Source organism: Salmo salar, chromosome ssa11 (assembly GCF_905237065.1).
Source record: "Salmo salar chromosome ssa11, Ssal_v3.1, whole genome shotgun sequence".
NCBI lineage: Eukaryota > Metazoa > Chordata > Actinopteri > Salmoniformes > Salmonidae > Salmo > Salmo salar.
This window is the reverse complement of record NC_059452.1, coordinates 15,050,092-15,065,678: the sequence shown is the minus strand read 5'-3', so window position 1 is coordinate 15,065,678 and position 15,587 is coordinate 15,050,092. Positions and strand designations below refer to the sequence as shown.

Genomic DNA, 15,587 nt, shown 5'->3' with positions numbered 1-15,587 from the left:
TTCACCCCACACACCCGTTACTCTCACATCCACTCTGCTGTCCACCATCTGTGTGCTGGTTTCACTCTGACAGACAGATGGACGGCACATCTGTGTGCTCACATCCCCTCTCACTTCTGTCCCAGCTACAACACCCCGTGTGATCTGCTCTGCGGGTCAGAGGGGTCCCAGCTGTACCCTCTCTGTCGTTTCACAGAGGAACCCCTGTTACTGATTTTACCTCACCCGGCCCTGCTGGAGCGTGCACACACACACACACACACACACACACACACACACACACACACACACACACACACACACACACACACACACACACACACACACACACACACACACACACACACACACACACACACCACTGGGACACCAGAGCAGAGAGGCCAGGGCAGGGGGACACTTGGCGTCTGGACTGACAGAACCACAGTGAGGGAGGACAGGACCCTCAGTATCTAACCAGGGGGTGAACCAACACCCCTAAGGCCAGAGTCAGGGGGGCAGAGCTATCCATAGGGTACAAAGTTGGGGGTAGGGCTGGCTGGCTGGGCGGAGGGAAGGCGAGGTGGAGTGAAGGGTGTAGGGAGGAAGTGTTAGGAACAGGAGGAGCCGTGTCTGTGTCCGGAGGGAAAGGGAAGACAGCGCTGCCCGGCCCGGCCACAGACACAGCTGGTTCCTGCCAGAGGAAGCCCCAACGGAGGCAGAGGCCTAGTGTCTACCGCTATCACAACCCAGCAGCACTGTTTACCTTCCCCTGGGGAACCACCCCTTTCACACGGCAGGGTCAGGATACACAGACACACACCCACACTGTTACAGTTGCACACAGTCCCGGCTCACACGGGCGCCACTGCTCTGCTTTCACTGTGTGGACTAGAGGAGGGTTCAGGCCAGTGCACTGCCACTCAGCCGGAACAACGAGGAAACGAGGAGCCACGAGGCTAACTGACCTCCCGCTGCCACTCACACCCACACACACTGTTACCTCACACACTGCTGTTGAGTGAGTCGGAGAAAGAGAAGGAGAGAGAGAGAGAGACTACTGGGTGGAGAGAAAGAGCATCGGACACAGATAATTACACAAGTGTGGTGGCGCCGCGATCCATCTGAGGTGACGTGTCGTGGACGGAAGAAAGTATGAGGTAAAGGAAGAGTCATTTGAAGACTGTTAGCTGCATAAAGTAAAAAGGAAGGGGAACTATAAAGAAAGTCTTGTTAGAGTGGGAGGAAGAAGAAGTCGAGTAAAAAAATACATTTCTCTGTCTGGCAGCCATGTGATCTAGCTGTGCTGGGCTCATGTTCTAGTCATGAGAGCAAGAGGACTCACTCTGTGATCTCCCCAGGCCTGGATGAGTCAGTCAGTCAGTGGGTTAGTCAGTCAGTCAGTCAGTCGGTAAGCACCCTAAGCACACAGGAGAAAGGACATCAACCCTCCGGTCTACACACTGAGAAAGACAGATAGACTTATCAACTTGTGTGGTTTAGTGTGTCCCCTGACCAGTCGAGAGTTCTAAAAACACACAGAGGACAGGACAACGTTGTGGATTACTGCTGTGGGGAGGGGGGATGCAGAGTATGGCCGCCGAGGTCCACCTGGAGCGGCAGAGGAGGTCTGACCTACGGAGAGCCTCAACCTCAGCCTCCACCTCGGCCAATCTGACCGCTCCTCCCAGGGTTCCCACGGTGATGCTGACCAGTCACAGGGGGACGCTGTGCAGACGGAACCCTCACAGGCTGGACTCTGGCAACCCCAACCTGGCAACCAGGAGCCACCGCACAGCCAACCAAGGTAGGTGGCGATCCTGTTCTGTGTTATGAGAGGTGCTACAGGCTGTGCCTCTGCTGGCAGCGCGCTACAGTGACAAGTGATTGTGGAGAAACTCCTGCTGTCATTTCTCCTCATTAAGTTGGAGTGATTGATGTGTAATCAGGTTGTGTTGAGTTAGCGCCACATGCTCCAGACAAGACGTGGAAATTAGCTTCCAACTGTAGCTCCTGTAACTATGGTGAAACGTATAAAACAATTGTCACTCGATTTTCAAGGTCAAAACAGACCCCAACTTGTTTTCATTACGGAAAGCTGTCAAAAAGCTGTCAAAAACGACATTGTAAAGACATTAGAACTCAGTGTCATGTGTCCAAGTGGACGGGGAGGGAAAGGGGTTCAGGCTGGTGAGGACCTGAGGATGGGGACTTCCCTCTGGGCTTCCCCTGGTAGTTGGAGGAGCACACTTCCCTTTATTGTGTTTCTGAGGGGCTGTGGGGGGGTTGGGTGGAGGGGTGGAGATGCTGAGCGAGGCTCATTCATTGTCAAGCCCAGGTCAGGACCCCGAGAGGCACTACTGACCCCATCAGGGCTGTTAGTTAGGTTAGCGGGGTCCCCTCCCCTCACTTCCCCATCCCTCTCCTGTCTGCTAGCTTCTAGACGTCTGACCAGCACACTCAACAGCATCACTGGCTAAGGGAGAAATATGGTATAACACTAAGGAAATGGGAGAGTCCTTGTTATCTTAATCTCATACTTTCTTCCTTTCTCAAATCCCCTCTTTCAACACCGAGAGGACTGTTTTCAAGCACACGCTGTCAACAATGTAAATGAAAATCTGGTAACTGATTCTTAAAATAGTGTAAAAACTGGAGTAGTAGCTTTAGGTAAAAACTTCACAAATCAGTGAGGCCAGTAGCAGAGAAACACATTAAAAGCATCAGACATTAAAGCTGTACTTTATAGACTCTAAATATTTAAAAGGGCTGCCGTCTTACAGGAGGACTAATACCCAACATAGTGAATTACCGGCGGCAGCTCCCATTTCATGGCAGTAATGAGCTTTGTGGACATTTCAGTGATAAGCACTCTATAATTAGGCTTAGTCATAAGCGTCCCCTGTAATTCTCTGATAAAAAGCCAGCAGAACTGAGGTAAACGCTGGCCCCATCCGTCAGGCTTGCCTCATGTTCCAGGGAGGAACCAATGTCCCTATAAACAACACTCGTTGTCTGATCAGGTAGTTTACCTATTGGGGGGGTACCGTTCAGGCATCATAATGGTAATGGTCTTGTGATATTTTCTATGTGTGTCTGTGTGTGTCTGTGTGAGTCTGTGTGAGTGTGTGTCTGTGTATGTGTGTTTGTGTGTGTGTGTGAGGCGTTATGAGACGCGGCGCAGGCTTCCTGTGAGGGAGCAGATGTCGCAGGTCTCAGGCACAGCTGCGGCGGCTGATAACCGCAGTGGCAGGGATATGTCGGCACGCTGGCTCCTCTCCCTGTGTCTTATCACCGCGCACACAGCACACAGCACACCACAATGAGGAACTGCCGCCCGCCAACACCAGCACACCCTCACAGCCGGTCCTGAGAGAGGGGAGGGCAGGGGAAGGGGGGGGGGATGAGGATGGAAGGGTGGACTGAAATCACAACGAAGCTTTGGATTATTCCTATCATAGGTTTCATAAACGCTCAGCTCTTCCTGATCCTCCGTGGCTAGAGAAAGTCATACTGTATGCTTTATGTGCATGAGAGACATTTATGTATTTACAGTGCACACGCTTCAATGGCTACTCCTGTGTTGAGGACATCTGGCTCCAAGGTTGACATATTTTCTCCTCTACCTCTCTGTCTCTAACAACAACCTTATCATCCTCCATTACACACCTGGATTGTATTACATATTAGTTCTCTTAACAGAGATAGGTGTAAAACAAGGATGATGGGGATGGGTCTGTGACGGATATCATCGTGAGAAAGAGAGAAATAGAGGGAGCGAGAGAATGTGAGAGAGAAAGGGGGGGAGAGGGGGGATAGAGAGAGACAGGGGATAGAGAGAGACCGGGGTAGAGAGAGACAGGGGATAGAGAGAGACCGGGGTAGAGAGAGACAGAGTGTAGAGAGAGACAGGGGCAGAGAGAGACAGCCAGGGAGAGAGAGAGACAGACAGGGACAGAGAGAGACAGACAGGGACAGAGAGAGACAGACAGGGATAGAGAGAGACAGGGGTAGAGAGAGACAGGGGATAGAGAGAGACGGGGATAGAGAGAGATAGGGGATAGAGAGAGACATAGGTAGAGAGATACAGGGGTAGAGAGAGACAGGGGGTAGAGAGAGATAGGGGATAGAGAGAGACATAGGTAGAGAGATACAGGGACAGAGAGAGACGGGGATAGAGAGAGACAGGGGGTAGAGAGAGACAGGGGATAAAGAGAGACAGGGTAGAGAGAGACAGGGGATAGAGAGAGACAAGGGTAGAGAGATACAGGGGATAGAGAGAGACGGGGATAGAGAGATACAGGGGGTAGAGAGATACAGGGGTAGAGAGAGACAGGGGGTAGAGAGAGACAGGGGGTAGAGAGAGACAGGGGATAGAGAGAGATAGGGGATAGAGAGAGACATAGGTAGAGAGATACAGGGGGTAGAGAGAGACAGGGGTAGAGAGAGACAGGGAGTAGAGAGAGACAGGGGATAAAGAGAGACAGGAGGTAGAGAGAGACAGGGGATAGAGACAGACAGGGGTAGAGAGAGACAGGGGTAGAGAGAGACAGGGATATAGAGAGACAGAGGTAGAGAGAGACAGAGGTAGAGAGAGACAGAGGTAGCAGAGAAGAGGGGGAGAGAGAGATAGGGGATAGAGAGAGACAGGGATAAGAGAGACAGGGGTAGAGAGAGACAGGGATATAGAGAGACAGAGGTAGAGAGAGACAGAGGTAGAGAGAGACAGAGGTAGAGAGAGACAGGGGTAGAGAGAGACAGGGGGTAGAGAGAGATAGGGGATAGAGAGAGACAGGGATAGAGAGAGACAGGGGATAAAGAGAGACAGGGGGTAGAGAGAGACAGGGGGTAGAGAGAGACAGGGGATAGAGACAGACAGGGGTAGAGAGAGACAGGGATAGAGACAGACAGGGATAGAGAGAGACAGAGGTAGAGAGAGGGGATAGAGAGACAGGGAATAGAGAGAGACAGGGGATAGAGAGAGACGGGTAGAGAGAGACAGGGGATAGAGAGAGACGGGGGTAGAGAGAGACAGGGAATAGAGAGAGAGACGGGGTAGAGAGAGACAGGGGGTAGAGAGAGACAGGGGTAGAGAGAGACAGGGGTAGAGAGAGACAGGGGTAGAGAGAGACAGGGGTAGAGAGAGACAGGGAGCAGTTATCCTCTCTATTTCCTCTGCACCAGCTTTGCGGTTTCTGTGTGGAACAGATGTTCACAACTTGATACAGTGCACCATGCCCCTCTCCTTGCTATCTTCAGTCCCAGCACTACCAACTGTCTGCACACACACATTCTCCCTCTCTCTCTCTTGCATGCCAATGTGGACACAATTGCTTGCCTGAATACATGTGGATGTATTCAGGTGAAAACAGCGTAAATTGAGAACTTTCTACTGCTGCCCAATTGACTTTCTCTCCTGTTCCTGCATCCTGCTCTTTAGTAAACATTTCACTTTAACGAGGTGCTATTTCCTGATCCTTTAGCAGGGAGGGTGACCAGCCACCACTGACCTCAGGGTCTCCTCTTTCACACACACTGAGCTAAGCAGAGTACATACAGTGTGTGTGTGTGTGTGTGTGTGTGTGTGTGTGTGTGTGTGTGTGTGTGTGTGTGTGTGTGTGTGTGTGTGTGTGTGTGTGTGTGTGTGTGTGTGTGTGTGTGTGTCCTCTGGCCCTGCTATGAATTAAAAAATAATGTAGGAGAATTACTGTTTAAAACGTAGAGAGCGTCATTTTGAGTTCAAATTCCCATCATGCTTCGATGAACTGAACGGCCACTTTACTGCACGATTGCAAATAGAATGTCACAGGGTCTATATGGATGCAATTTGTAAAACCAGCATCAAACGTGTGCTTGACTAGACGGAGCAATGATCCGTTGCGCCATGCTACATTGCAGCAGAGGAGCTCTCTGTCTGTCTCTCTCATCCTGTGTTGTCTGTTCTCAGGCATCATCTGATGACTTTAAAGACGGTCACGACGCTGATATAAAAGCTGTCAGATAGCTCACAGCTTCCACGGTCATACCACCTCAAAATAGCAAACTTCAATGTGAGTGTCAAAAACAACAATGGGAATGTTTCTATTGCGAAAATCCTTTGCTACACCTGCAACAACATCTGCGAAATATGTGCATGTGACCCATCAAATTTAATCTGATTTGATTTCACGTTCACTTTGCCGCACCACCGCAATGGGTTGCGTCAGAAAGTGTAGCAACAAACACACAGTATAATCCTGAGCGTGTTACGTTTTCCATTTAGAGAGAAAGAGACTGTTTTGTGTTAACCTCTTCTCCGCAAAATCATTTACTTTTACACTGCTGCCTTTAATGGCAACTCAATAACAGCGTCCACTGAATGTGGATCCAAGCAGCAGAGCACAATGGAGCTGCGTTCCTTTCAGACGAGAGGCACAGCGGCCTTATCTCTTTTCAACACGCCAGCCAGGCTGTGACTGGAGCTATAGGAAAGGATTTACAATGTGTGAGAGGAGGAAATGCTCCAGTCCAGACCTCTGTGAATTCTCTCCCTGCCGAGCCTCCGCTGCCCCGTGCGTCCCCGGTCTGTCACAGAGACCTTCATTACCATACCTACACAATGATCAGCCCCTCAATCTACCCTGCGCATCTCAGACCAGTCCTCCACCACCATCAGATACAGGCAACGCAACGAGGTGGAGAGAACAAAAGAAAGACAGGGAGAGAGAACGAGAGAAAGAGAGAGGAGACAAAGCCGGGTCATTTGTGTTCATTAATGCCATCAAAGGGAAGTCAGGGTCTGAGGACGAGTGTCGGGAAAGGAGGGAGTTCAGCTCATTGAGGGAGATAAATTTAGTTCCCACCTTGTGTTTCTGTTGTGGGGATGAGATATCAGACGCGCCACATGGAGGGTCATCCCATCCAACACATAAGCGGACAAAAGACAAAATTAAGAAAAGAATGAGGGGCTGTCATTTGGGAAGCTGACAAGCCGTCTGCCCGTATTCCCAGAGGAGAATAGCACGCCGTCAATCATAATGCTATCATGGTGACAGGAATCCTTTTTGGTTTCGCCCCATGCTCCACACACTGTCACTCATGGTCCCCCCCTACCCACCCATCACCTCTCCAACATCCAGTATTATTTCCTCTAATTAAACAAAAGGACCCAGGTAAACATAAAACATAAGGATATTCAATCTAAAACATACTTTTACGTCCAGTTTTACACACACACACACACACACACACACACACACACACATACACAGTGTGTGTGGCCCTCAGATGGACCTGCAGGGCCAGGACATGCTAGGCTATAACTCCCCAGCAGGAGAGAGAGGGGCTATAAACACTCCATCAAGTCCTTGGATGATCCACCATCCATCTCCCTGACAACCCAAATCCCAGGATGCCACATGGAACCCCTGATAGGATGGGTTACTTGCATTGGGGAGTGTGTGAGGGTATGTACGCGTATCTGGGTGTGTGTGTTTAATTCTCCCACCATTCTAAGCCCAATGCAGCACAGTAGCCAGTTATAGTGTTTGTGTCTGAATTGTTAAAACAGCCACGGTAAATATTGAGAAATTGTTTATCTTCGGAAATGCATGGATTGGTGTATATACAACACACAACTAGCTCTCTTTCTGAGTGAGACAGACAGAGCTGTAGGATCTCTGATTCATCTTATGGCTGCTCACTGGATGGATCAGACTTTGATATGGTAGAGAGAGAATCATGGCAGCTGTCATAAAGAGAAGAACAAATTGCAATGGCAAGTACTACACAATATACCTTATCAGTTCTCCCCTCAACTGAGAGCAATCATTTTAGGCCACAACTCACTCACTCCAGCCCCTTATGCTTGGTTATGATGGCGGATAGAGATCCCTGTTCCTACTGGTTTACTTATGGGTCTGTGGCCATTCACTAATCATATCAATAATCATAAAGATGATCAATGTGATGGATTACCTCCAACTGTATAACCTGTTTGACATCTGAAATGGTCAGTAATACACAGAAAAAACTAATCCCCTTTAGACAGTTCCCCTTACCTGTATCTGAGAGAACACCTCACACCCCAGACGCCTGATGGGTGAGACAGGACACACTGGATAGCAGCTGTCTCTGTGTACTCTTGACTGACTTTGTTAGTTCTATAGACATAGTAGAGGTGAGGAGGAGAGTGTTTGTTTTGTCTTCAGTAGGCTACCCCTCTTCCTCCGTGTCTGCAACAAAGCGTAAAGGGCACACGGGTGTAGAATTCTCAGCTAGTGGAACCAGATGAACAATGGCGCGCGATGGTTCAACGCATCAATAAATGAGCACCATTTACTTTTTGAATTTTTCAAATTTCCGGCGTCTGGGAGCTAGAATTGGGATAGGCCACTGTGCTAATGCACACAGGCCTACACGGCAAACTCTTAGCAAACTAGGCATTGGCATTGCTAAACGCAAAGCCATCATATGTATGCAGATAGGCCTACCCTCTACCCCATTATAAAAAATACAGCGTTCACTCAAACACACACACACACTATGAGGATGTAGGATGGAATGACGATAGAACAGTCACACTATGGAGTTTGCCTGCAGATTCTGGAGGTGCAAATCCAACCTCTCACTATATTATGTTTACAGACACCTTTCAGCCAAAATCACCTTTTGTGATAGCTACTGCACACCGTTATTTTTTTACATATTATTTTATCTATATTGTTGTCTATCACTTGTTGTCTTTGGTGCAAATAAATAAATGCTGCCTTGACCATGGGAGAAAGTGTCAGGTGAACAAGATTAGGCCTCCCTAGGCTAAAGCAGAAATGGTGTGTTTATTTTTCTACCATTGTCTGTTGAGAAGTAAGAGGAAAATGTTCATTGATTGTCAAGTGTCTGAACGAGTAGTTAATTGGGTGGCCATCGGTCGAAAAATCATGAGATGATGTTGAGGGCATTGCACGGGGTGATTGCCTAGGCGACGAGTGAGCTGGTTTTAGAGCTGCTGTCTGCTGATGTGAGGAAACAGCGGCCCCCATGGGTAGACTTGGGGAAATGATTCTCTATGGGGAAAATGTCAGACAATACAGAATGCATAGAGAATGGTATTAATACCACAGAATGGTATTATAGCTACTGTAGACGCCCGTATTTACACTTTATCAACCCCCTCTGACCATTTGATGTCGGCTATATACCCTAAACTAAAGTATGGAATTAGCCTAACTTAACACTAGGCTACAAATATTCGTTGTTATTTTGCACATAAAATAGGCAGTGACGAGAGTTAATAAATCCAATAGGGCTGAAGAAGTAAAAACCTCACCTGGGGAATACATTGTATTTCTAGAATTTACTAAAGAACATGATGTAAACTTCTGTACCTGTTTCAAGTATAAATCAATAGCCTATATTTGTGCACAGTGTGTGTGCGTGAGGTCATAGTTTCATGAGTTTTATTATGCGAGAAAAAAAATGGACAATATGGAGATTAGACGCGTGCTGTCAATTGTCAATGCTATTGCAGAATCGAGCAGCAAGGAGGCTGTCAGCTCGTAGATCTGATGAGGAGAGAGAAAGAGAGGGAGAGAGAGAGAGAGAGAGGTTAGGAGCTCCGTACGCATCCTGCTCCAGATGGTGATTTAAACGCAGACAGAAGGCTACAGAGGGATAGAGAGACTCACAAGACTACACACTAGACCCGCGAGCTCAAAATAATCGAAAACGACCAAATTCACCAAAAACACGAAATGAGCGAAAACAAAGAGAACCATTTAGGCGCTCGAAATATGATGAATGTTTTTTACTGACTGGAGTTGACAACAGCATCTCAAGCCAATTGTTTCAGTGGAATGAGCGGTCCTATATGCCTGAACAGTTGGATCGGTTGGCAATGACGGTCTGAGACGCGTGGTGTCTACTAAGCAAAACCGAGTGATTCATTCAGCTTCGACATTATCAAACAAAGGGAGACTCATTTTACGGATGTATAAAGACTTGATATTGTAAACTAATTTGGACGATTGTGTGCCAAACAACGGGTTCAAAGTCGTCTACCGAGGAGTAGCGTTTGGAACAAGAGGATCCATGCCCAAATGAATTTCATATTTTTTACATTGGATGTAGCCTACGGCGCGCATCGGACAAGGATTTGTGAAGTAGCCTATTTTCTCTGACAATTTTAAGATTACACAAAATATTGATTTTTTGTATCGGTTTGCTGACGGTGAGCACAAATGTTAATACATCGCTAAATCAACTATCTATGTGGTTTCTTTACTGTATTAGCCTATCCTTGCTAATAGAAAATGAGATCTAAAACAGCACACATTTAGATAACGGAGAGAAGTTGTGATTTTTTTCCCCCCTCAAAATCCAGATAAACTGTTGGCTTTTACCATCAAAAACGGACAGTAAACCAAAGACTTATATGTACTAAAGGATCACAAAGCTCTATCTAGCTTTGCGAAATAGTTTTCAATTTATATATAAGAAGTGAATTACCTCATAATTTATTGAACCGAAAAGTCAACACCGCTTTGAATCCAAAGGAAACCAATATATATATTTTTTTGTTTGACTATAAAAGTGTCGACTTGATCATTTTTCTCTCGCTCAATATCTTTCATTATCAGAGAGAAGGAATAACACCTTAATGAATGGTGTTCAATATCTCCGAAGGCTTTATCCTTTCTTCCAAATAATGAGGATCGGGGCGTTATAATCGTCATTCTTTGGTCTGGATTATTTTCGCTGCAATTACCTCAGCCTGAACCCGACCTTCACAAAGTAAGTCACATTATTAGGCTACATGTTTATTGCAAATGATAAATTATAGCCTACTGATTGTGTGCTTGTTTGATGCGAGAGAGACGTTTGGACAAGGATGCTTCTGGCATAAAGCACATATTGCATTTTATTTTGTAGCCTATTTTGTACCCTTGAATTTGTACACCTATTTTATGAACTATAGGCGAGGCTAGATGGTGGTTTCGGTGATAATCACTATTTAGCTAGGTAGCATAGCATAGTAAAGACGTGATTTTACATTTCCCTGATGTTAATATAACTGCATAAATTATTATGCAGATCTTAAATTATAACCAATGCTCTTCCTATATTATGTCAAATAACATGTCAAAAGTTGTATTTCCAAGGGCAATAATACAATTCCCTTATCGATTACAAATAATGTGTTATTATACCGTTTTTATTGACTATTGTTGCCTAAAGCATTGTCAGCTATTTTTACAGGAACTTTCATTCATGTTATTAACCAGTAAACATTAGTGTTCAGTATAGTTTCAGTGCTTCCCCATTGATGGGGTTGAATCAAAATGTTTCCATATTAGTGGTTTCATTTTGACACAGACACTGCAGTCGCAGTGGATGATGGTTCTCTTATTTGGAAAAACAAAAAATGATAGGCTAAAACAATTGTGCTGATGTAGAATTTGTGATGAAGAGGCAACAATGTATCAGCCAAATTGAAAGCATTGTAGCTTCAATAAGTCAATCAGACACTTGATAAGCCAACTTTTTATAGGCCTATAATATTAATGGTAGACTAGTATAAATAGCTAGTAGGCCTATTTCATCGCCAATAACATTGGCAAACAACAGAGAAGTTAAAACATCTTTAAGTCGACATAAATATAGGCTATGTATTATAGCCCTTTTCCTGGTAATGTTTGTTAATAGCAATTGTGGGGCCATAACGCGTCTGCCTTCCTCTGGATACAGGTTGTCTTTAGATAAATTCGCTCTTCTTGATATAGTAGGCCTACACTAATGAAGCTAACGGCACATGATGTGGTGTCTCTGCTGGTGGAGATGGGAGCGCGCAAAGCTCCTTGTGTGATGGAACATGGAGAGGCGTAAATATACAGTTGTTGGGTCGGGTTGTGGTTTTTAGGGCTTTGTACTCTCGCATCTGTCGTGTCTTCCTTCTGTGGTGGTACCTGTACCTCGCCACAACTCCCACATCAAAGTACCGACTGAAAGTAGTAACGCGTTTGGATCGTAGGCCTACATCTAGAGGCCTTGGATTTGTTTTGATATCTTGTGGCCGACCTTCCTTGAGTGATACGTGATTGAAGGATGGAAGGAAGCATGTTCAAAGTATCCAGGCCCTGCCCTGTTGTCACAAATCAGTGGAAGTGCTGTGATATATTATTTTATTCTATATATTTATACGATATTATCATGTGTTACAGAGGCACAGTAGATGATGTATTGCACACAAACTGAATGGGCCAAACCGTTTATAGAAGCCTAGGCTAACATGTGCACATAACCTGGAATAATCTGATAATCTCCCATGGTGTGAACTTCTGGAATAGGTGGCCTGGAATTGAAAGGCCTCTCTCACCTCTCTTCTCCCCTTTAGCGGTGCACAGGTGAAAGGCAGCTGCCCCCCCCCCCCCCAGCCCATGCACTTACGCCGATCTCTCATCTCCTGGGTGTGATGATCAGTCTCCACAGTGGGTCAATTGCCAGATATTCAATTCACAAAACGGCGCCTCTCAGTTTCAAGGCCAGAAAATGCAATATGGAGCTGGTGTCTGTGCCAGCCAGGATAATGAGTGAGCAGAGCTGTATTGGGCGTCAGAGAGTAGAAGAAGAAGCACATCGATGAGACAGCCTATTAGCATCGCTGCCAGACAGACAAAGTAACAATATTGCTCTAGCCTAGTCAAAGACAAAAGGAATTGGGTTGGAAGCAATAGTATTTAATCAAACATCTCAAACTAAATAGGATTAGAAGACATTCTAAACTAGATATACACTCGGTATACCGAACAGTAGGAACACCTTCCTAATATTCGAGTTGCACCCCTCCCATTTTTGCCCTCAGAACAGCCTCAATTCATCGGGGCATGGACTCCACAAGGTGTCGAAAGCGTTCCACAGGGATGCTGGCCCGTGTTGACTGCAATGCTTCCCACAGTTGTGTCAAGTTGGCTGGATGTCCTTTGGGTGGTGGATCATTCTTGATAAACACAGGAAACTGTTGGGCGTGAAAAACCCAAGCGGAGTTGCAGTTCTTGACACAAACCGGTGTGGCTGGCACCTACTACCATACCCCGTTCAAAGGCTCTTAAATCCTTTGTCTTGCCGATTCACCCATTCAGTTGAGACGTACACAATTCATGTCTCAAGTTTCTCCTACCGTTCATCCACACTGATTGAAGTGGATTTAACGAATGACATCAATAAGGGATCATAGCTTTCACCTGGATTCACCTGGTCAGTCTATGCCATGGAAAGAGCAGGTGTTCCTAATGTTTTGTATACTCAGTGTATAAAAGACGAATAAATGTAACTTAAAGAAAGATTACTCTGTGTGGATGACTCATCTTGGCCAAAAAGTCACTCACTTGAGCCTCCACAAACTCTGATATCCGTTAGTGGATTCTTCTCTAAATGCATCTGTAAAAACAGAGGACATTTTCTCTGCAGGACATCACATGAATTGACTATTCAATTGGCCCTGGTGGTAAAGATCAGCTGAATAATTGAACAGCTGATAATAGACAGACAATAGATGGAGAGATCCAAAGGTGAAACCGCACTACAGCCGTTCAGCATTACCGCACATTACCACCAAACATCCCCACCGCCCGCCACTCTTCTCCAAAGGAAAAGGTCCCCATCATGAAGTACCTCTGTTAAAGAAAACCATTCATTACCCCACTGGAGTTTATTCCATCTCTGCTACTACCACTCCTGTATGGATGTCACCCTCCCGTTTAATGGGCAGACGGAAAAATACCACAGGAGGAAAAAAAAGTTATTTTAAAAGAGATACGTTCTCTTGTGCCAAAGCCACATGCCAAATAGAGAGATGTTGTAGTGCAGTGATGGAGTCTCACCGGCCTCCTCTGTGGAAAGAAGCAGAGACGCAGACATGCAGTGTGTAGCTCGCTGGCTGCCGCCTGACAAACACCAGTTCTCAAAGACCCTAAGAGCCCCACTTTGAGGCATCATAATTCAGCCCACAGTGGTAGCAGAAACATACTGAAGCTATGACAAGGGGGCTGTATACTATTCTAAACTGGGTGGTTCGAGCCCTGAATGCTGATTGGCTGAAAGCCGTGGTATATCAGACATTATATCACGTGTATGACAAAACATTTAGTTTTTACTGCTTTAATTACGTTGGTAACCAGTTTATAATAGGAGAGTGTCCTTATTGGTCACTCATGGCAGGGTAAGCCATGCTGTTGGTTGAAGGTGATCGTGTCTGTTGCCTGGTCCCCCTGCCGTTTGGTTCGCCAGGTGACAATGTCACAGCACAGTGACCTGCAGCCAGAGTGTGCTGGGCAGCGGGGTGGGGAGCGGGGTGGGGAGCGGGGTGGCGGGCTTGTGCATGTGAGAGGTAATTATTGTAATTTGAGTGCGGGCGGTGCAGGTGAAGTTGGCCGTCTTCTAATTAATGAGAGGAGCAGATGGCAGTGGGCGGGAGCACGCAGCCGGCCGGCCGGCAGAGTGTGTGTGTGTGTGTGTGTGTGTGTGTGTGTGTTTGTGCAGAGGAGAGGAGAGAAGGTCAGCTGGTCAGCAGAACACACAGACACCTGGACACACAAGCCAAACGACAATTGCCGGAGCCATCATCCCTGAATATGGCATATACTGTACTGTGCACAAACGCACCATAGCAACACTCACTACCATGACAACAGGATGACTAGATTCTAGTCTGTGTAAAAAATGATGCGTTTCATGTGTGTGTATGTAAATATAGTATAATGTAGTTCTGAGTAACCTATTATAGAGAGTAGAGACAATAGTGTATACTAAAAGCAAGTAGGAGATTGGTCAGCATAAGTATATGGGAGGCATTGCGTATAGCAGTGAATTAAGAACACAGCAACTCTGCGTGGGCTGGTTTGCCCAGTGAGCAGAGGCTGCGGTTTGTAAGCCATCTGTGAGTTGTGTGCAACAGTGGACTTACAGTGAATGTTCCACTGTCCTGGAATCCCAACCTGTAAGCAGCCGACAGATTACCCTGTGAACCTAATTCCTATAATGCATTAATACTATTGTGCAATTCCATGATCAGGGCTCCACCCGGAGAAGCTACGCACCAGGAGACTGCACACAGGTCAGCGCTGTCAGGGTGTGAGCACCCAACTGGTTTGATGTATTTGTCTGGTATCTCACACACAGCTCCAGGGTTCTGTCCTCTCCCATGATTGGAACACTAGCAGCCAAAGAGCGCGTTCAAGGGCCAGTTACGTTCCCAGGGAGACGAAATTCATCTCAAACAGAGAAATGCTTTCTTTGGACGAGCTTTTTTTTCTTTTGTTTATCTGGCAGCGTCTGGCCATGATGAAAAGTGCAGCAGCTGAGAAATCCATAATCTTAGGTAACGTGTGTGTGTGTGTGTGTGTGTGTGTGTGTGTGTGTGTGTGTGTGTGTGTGTGTGTGTGTGTGTGTGTGTGTGTGTGTGTGTGTGTGTGTGTGTGAAGAGAGGTGCAGACCGAGATGTTGACACTGAGATAGTGTTTTGGACTGGATCGTGTCTCAAATCACTGGGTTCTGAGATTGACAGTGAAGTCTTGTTCTCTGGTAACAGTGATAATGGAGAAGCCCATTGTTAACATATTTGTTGATCACCTCAC

At 46.4% G+C, this 15,587-nt stretch overlaps 1 protein-coding gene across 1 annotated transcript in view; it reads left to right on the top strand.

The window, feature by feature from the left end:
• Nucleotides 1–589: 589 nt before the first annotated feature.
• LOC106562167 (protein CBFA2T3) overlaps nt 590–15,587 on the top strand; it is a 52,829-nt gene continuing 37,831 nt past the window's right edge. The window contains exon 1 of the mRNA XM_045689071.1: nt 590–1,786. Within this exon, the coding sequence (XP_045545027.1) occupies nt 1,564–1,786 (223 nt within the window). The 5' untranslated portion in view covers nt 590–1,563. The remainder of the gene's footprint in view (nt 1,787–15,587) is intronic.